At 27.3% G+C, this 6,320-nt stretch overlaps 1 protein-coding gene across 1 annotated transcript; it reads right to left on the bottom strand.

The window, feature by feature from the left end:
- Window positions 1-549: 549 nt before the first annotated feature.
- On the bottom strand, window positions 550-3,179 carry LOC133797144 (nudix hydrolase 8-like). Its single transcript, XM_062234962.1, has 9 exons — window positions 3,050-3,179; window positions 2,636-2,919; window positions 2,401-2,466; window positions 1,628-1,765; window positions 1,457-1,531; window positions 1,317-1,367; window positions 1,180-1,214; window positions 930-1,038; window positions 550-819 (listed from the first exon to the last, which is right to left on the bottom strand). The coding sequence occupies exons 1-9, from the start codon at window positions 3,138-3,140 to the stop codon at window positions 625-627; spliced, it is 1,044 nt and encodes a 347-aa protein (XP_062090946.1). The 5' UTR covers window positions 3,141-3,179; the 3' UTR covers window positions 550-624.
- Window positions 3,180-6,320: the final 3,141 nt, after the last annotated feature.

Raw genomic sequence — 6,320 nt, 5'->3', positions numbered from 1 at the left:
GTGATATGGATTTTGGAATTGTTCAAGTTATGTCTTTTAGTTTGGATTTGGATATGATTTATGGTCAAAACTGGGTTATTGAGAATTTCATGAATCGTGCATGAAGGAGAAATTTTTTTTTTTAAAATGATTAAACTATTAATTAATCTATATTTAAATTAATTTTTATAATTTAAAATTAATTTTTTATTTTTACATAATATTTACATTTAAAAAAAAATTAATATGAGGTAGGCCAATATAAACGTGACACGTATAATCTTAATTTTCCTTGTCAACAATTAATGGAACTGGTAGTCACAAAATTATGAAAAACATAACGTTTCATATTTTTCATTGAAAAAAAAAGATATATAAGTGTATAAAGTAAAAAATATTTGATATTTATACTACAAATACCCTTAAAATATTGATCACTTGTTGTATAACACAAGTTACACAATTATTATTATTATTATTATTATCATTATTATTATTCATTTTTCAAGTTCAGATTATTGACAATACCCAATTGATCCTCATGTATAACTGTTAATTAACATGAAGAGATAAGAGCATAAGTTTGATATCATTTTGGAGTATTCACTATTACACAAGGTCAAAGGTTATTTTACAAAATTCATTTTAACTTTTAAAATTAAATATTCCAGCATGATACAAATGGGACAATTTCTTATCCAGTTTAGAGGGCAGCTGCTGCCCAATATATCCACCACTATACCGATCTTCATGAGCTGCAGTGCAAATGTCGACGACATTTTTGGACATGGGATCTTCTACATAAAGGTCTTCTCCCATAAATTCATCAATGGGCATCCACTGAATTACGAAATAAAATAATCAATACCAATAAAGAAAGAAAATAAATGTTAATTAGAAAATTCAACAAAATAATTACAGGAAAATTAAAATATAATTTGTTTTGATACCTTTGCAGCTTGGATTTCCTTTTCGTCGATTTTAATATCAAACGACAATGGTTTCAGCATGCAAATAAAGAGCAGGTCCGAATTCTCAAATGCCATAAGGTGTGCGTGTCTTTAATTTTGCATTGCAAAAACAAAATTGAAACTACAAGTTATTGTTGAAAAAAATAATACTTTTTGGATTTTCTTTTCCTCTCTTTTTTTTTTAAAAAAAATTCTAAACTAAATGATGATTAAAAGTTAAAAGTCTAACCTGAAAGCTACTATTTCTAGGAAAACAGTGTCAATCTGTAGTATAAATTTATAAAAGGGAAAGAAAAATTATTAGTAGCAGAACAATATTTTTTAGGGAAAAAAAATTGAATATGAACATTATATATATCCTCTTACTCCAGTTTCCTCTTTCACTTCTCTAACAGCTCCAGAATATAGGTCTTCAGACTGAAATTAATCAAATTAAAATAAATTAGCTATGACTGCAGGAAATAAATAATTTACCACTAAACAAAATATTATAGTAAATATCTGACCTTGTTAATGTAACCAGTAGGTAACTTCCACATACCAGAGCAACTACAAGGACACTTCTCTTTTACTACAAGAACCTAAAATTTATGAAAACTGAGCATTAAAAAGGTCAATTGGATTTGGTACTTTTCCAAACATATGTTTTCTTCTTCTTTTATTTTTGAAAAAAGTACCTCTCTTTTGTGATTGATCACAAATCCACCAACACCTATTTGGTGAGAAGGGCTGGAAGGAAGCAAGCAAACTTCGTCTGAGATCCAATGTGTTAACATAACATATCTGGATTCAGCATGGTGATAACTAAAACCTTCCTGAAAATTAAATTTTCAAAACGACATTAAATAACTAGTTAATTTGTTAGAGAATATCGCACATGGAAAGTGTGTTAGTACATTCAAACACAAGAGTATGAGTTACTCCACTCATTACTAATTGATTTAGAGATAGAATCTCATTTTTTTTACTATGCACCCTATTCTATTTGTAAACCACTTTTCATATTCTAAAACTCTAACGAGTATTCATGATTCAAATTCAAAAACCAGTCCAAAAAGAGAGCCAAAAGATTTATTTGTGATTCAAGATATAGTAAGACAAAAAAAGTCAGAGCCACTTGCGATCGAAACGTTCAACATTAGTGAGCAAAATTAATCACCATCTTGAATCTTGAGGGTATATTAAAGAATATTTCACATGAAAAGTGTATGGGTGCATTCAACAATACATAACAATATGAGCTACTTAACTCATTAACAATTGGTTTTGAAATGTTATACATGCTTCTTACTATGGACCCATTCTACTTATAAACCACATTCTAACATAATTTGCTGATTTATTGGCCAAAAAAGCTCCACATTCTAACATAATAATTTTCTGGTTTAGTGACCAAAAAAGCTGTTCAAATCTTGTGTAAATAAAGTAATGGAGATGGTTAATTTGTTACCTGTAATGCTATTGGAACTAACTCAGCTTGCTCTGGCAGTATTTTAAGCCACACTCCTTTCTTCCCCTGCCATTAACATACTTATAATTTACTTATCAGTTATTAATTATATGGTATAAAAACTAATATATACTTGACTAATATGAATAATTGTCAGTTTTTCAAACTCTTCAATAGGGATTGTTTTAAATGTGAAAAAAAAATTATATCTTATTTAGAGTAATCAATTAGAGACCTTTTTCTTCCAATCGCACAGAGAGGCTCGAAGAGCAGATGCAAAGGCATTTGAACTTAAAGGCAAGCTCTCTGGATTAACAACGACACCATTATAGTCGTCGTTCCACGAATCAAGCAACTCCGTCGCTGTCGTTGGTGAAGATGATATATTTGGAGTGTGTACATGAACAGCTGTTCCCTTGAGCATATGGCCCCCACCAGCCTCATGAAAAGTCAATAATGGATTGTAAGAGTACAAACTCGGATTTCTCAATAAAATGTTCTTCTGTGGAAATGAAAAACCTGCACAACCAAGTGAAAACAACAAGTTTATTTTCCTATACCTGGTATTATTGATTAATATAATGAATGTAGAAATGGGAACTTGATCATAAAGTACGTACTAATTAAAACAAAACAAAAAAAAACCCACCCCTTGAAAACAAGTCACGAGAGTTATAGTTATTTTTTCGTGAAGTAGAACCGATCAGTGGCCATTTTGAGATCTCCATTGCTATTGCCATAATCCTTTTGTGCTGCAGCTAGCAAATTATAACACACACACATATATATATATAGATATGTTTGTATATAGCCTTGAGCAATATTATGTTGCAAATTGAAGAGAATAGAATTTTGCAGTACAAGTAGTTTGTTCATGATGATAATGTCGAATAATTTTGACCGTTTTTAAATATATTTATATATATATATATATAACTACAATAAACTACAGGACACATAAACTCTTATATAAAAAAAAGATGATCAATTTGTAAAATAAAAGCAATTTATACGTAGGATGAAATTGAAACCTCAGTAAGTACTTATGGCTATTAGTCACTGTCTTGAAGATGGGAATATTATTATTATTATTATCTTCTGTTTCGTGGATGCTGATTCTTCTTCTTCTTTTTTTTTTTTTGAAAGAATTAAAAATCGATATTAACTTATTAGTAATACATTATTATTATTATTATTATTATTATGGTATGTTGTTACTTCATAATATCCTGTTACGTACATTCATGAAATGAGAGCTGATCGAGAACTGTTCTTATTCCCTATAATATATATTCCTGTAGTCGGATTCTTCAACTACGTCATCTGAGTTATATATATATATATAGATATATACACACACATAGTTATTATTTTTAAAATAAATAAAACTAATAACAAAAATAATGACGGTTGAAATTACATAAGAATCACAATAAATTTCGGATTTGGGAAGGAATAGTTGTAGGTGGGATGCTGTTGCTAGTTGGTGCAATTTAGTGGCTGAAATGAGAACAATCGATCTACTCCACAAATAGCCTTGGCTAGGCTAGGATTTTAAAAGAAGTCCATGCTTTCACAAACCTTCCAATTATTTCATACATATAAATAATAAAATATAATTAAAAATATATTAGAGCATATCGAATGGAGGCAACATGCAAGTTGCCTCTCAAAATTATATATTAATTTTTTATTAAAAGTAGTTAATCATAATTTTTTTTCTTTTTTTAAACAATAAGCAACGTTGCCAAGCAGTGACAATTTTGCTTGGTAATCTTTGTTTACAAGAAAAATTATAGGAAATAACTTAAAATAAAGCCATCAAGAAGTTAATGTCCTCATTTTTAAAATTGTAGATAAATAATCATTTTACATTATTGATTACCTAAATTGTCCTTTTTTATAATTTATTTATTTATTTAGGACTGTATGACTTTAATATAGTGGTATATATATATATTAGTTTTGTTTAATTAGTTTTTATTTTAAAGTTATATTGATTTTTTAAGTTTTTTATAGGTTGTTGGTATATTATTTTCTAATTAGTGTATATGTTTTTTGTGGTATGGTATATAATTTTTTTTTGTGATATTTAATTTCTATTTTATTATACATAGTGGTAGTATATAATTTTGTATCATGGTATATACATTTTAATGGAAGTATATAACTTTGTTAGCATATTATATACATTTTTGAGTAATAATTTTGTAAGTTTTGATGGTATATTATTTTTCAACTCGGTATATATATTTTGTGGTATGGTATATCATTCAACAACCCATAAAAAACGAAAAAAAATCAAAATAACTTTAAAATAAAAACTAATTAAACAAAACTAATATACATATACCATAATATTAAAATATTTAGAATAAAATAGTAATTTGTTAAAAGGTGTATTTAGTAATATATGATATTAAATAGATGATTAGGCTATTTTACTACAAAATTAAAAACATGGACATTTATTTACTTTCACACAACATTAAGAGTCATTTTGCACCATGCCCCTTGTTAAAAAGTCACTAAAAGTCCACATAGGGACCCACTTGTCAGTAAGCTACATATAAGGCAACTCCCACTGGAGATGCTCTTAGGGAAGTTTACATAATATAATTGACTTCATTTTTTAATGAAATTTTTATATTTTTACAGTTTTGCCTATTATTTTTTTAGTTATTTTGGTTTCTTTATAGTTATTTTCGTGTTATTTTGTTGTTGTTTATGTTTATGATATAGTTATTCAATTGTTGTGTTGATGTCTAATTGGTGATTAATTATTTTAGATATATTTTGAATTTTTTTTAAAAACGTGTTAGTATGCAGTGAGCTAACTTTTAGTTATTGTCTGATCGTTGTTTTTTAGTTATTTTTTAACGTATTAGTATACCGTGGGTGTTAGTATACAATGGATTAATTTCTAATTATTGTCAAATCATTGTTTTTAGGTGTTTTTTTTACACCATATTTTTGTAAACAAAATAATGTAAAATTTGTATTTTTGAAATCACAAGGTAGCATTTATTTTTTTAAAAAAATACCAGGGACAGTAAAAAAGTAAAAAAATATATATTTATGGTAAAACCCTAATATATTATTACAGACGAATTTATTTCGACTTAGACTTAATTAAACCATTCACTTAGACCTCAATCGCATCATAATATGTAATGTCCTAACGTGTGGTAGGATCGACATATTGTAATATAGAATTTCAATTTTTTTTTTAGTAATTATGAGGTACTAAAACAATTATTAATAATATTAATTTGCTAATTATGAGTTACTAAGAATTTTGAATAGAAACCATAATAGTAACGATAGTTACCTATTTGATAATTATGAGTTACCTATAACAATGGTTACCAATTTGGTAACTATGAGTTACAATATAGTTTCAATGTTTCAACGAGTTACTGGATTAGTTGCTAATAACTTTTGTAACCAAGAGTTACAATAGTTTGGTTGAGGAACTAGATTAGTCACAAATAGTTTTATAACTATGTGCTACTAATGCTTTAAGGAGTTGTCAAATTAGTCATTAATATTTTTGTAACTTTGAGTTACTGGCGCTTCTAAAGAATTATCAGATAAATCATTAACAATTATGTAACAAGGAGTCACAAATGTTCCAAATAGTTATTATGTTAGTCATCAATAATTTTGTAACTGTGAGTTACTAACGATTTGGTCGAGTTATCAAATTGTCACCAATATTTTTGTAACTATACCTATAATTTGGTCGATCGTGTTACTAGATTAGTCACCAATATTTTTATAACTATGAGTAAGTAATATTTTAAAAGAATTATCATATTACTTACCAACAATTTGGTAATCATTAGTCACTAACACTTCCAAAGAATTATCTAAACACACAGAGGGTATTTGACTCCTTAACTTAAAAACAATTTTTC

Source organism: Humulus lupulus, chromosome 8 (genome assembly GCF_963169125.1).
Source record: "Humulus lupulus chromosome 8, drHumLupu1.1, whole genome shotgun sequence".
Taxonomy (NCBI): domain Eukaryota; kingdom Viridiplantae; phylum Streptophyta; class Magnoliopsida; order Rosales; family Cannabaceae; genus Humulus; species Humulus lupulus.
Note: the sequence above shows the minus strand (reverse complement) of the source record. Positions and strands in the feature narration are given on the sequence as shown.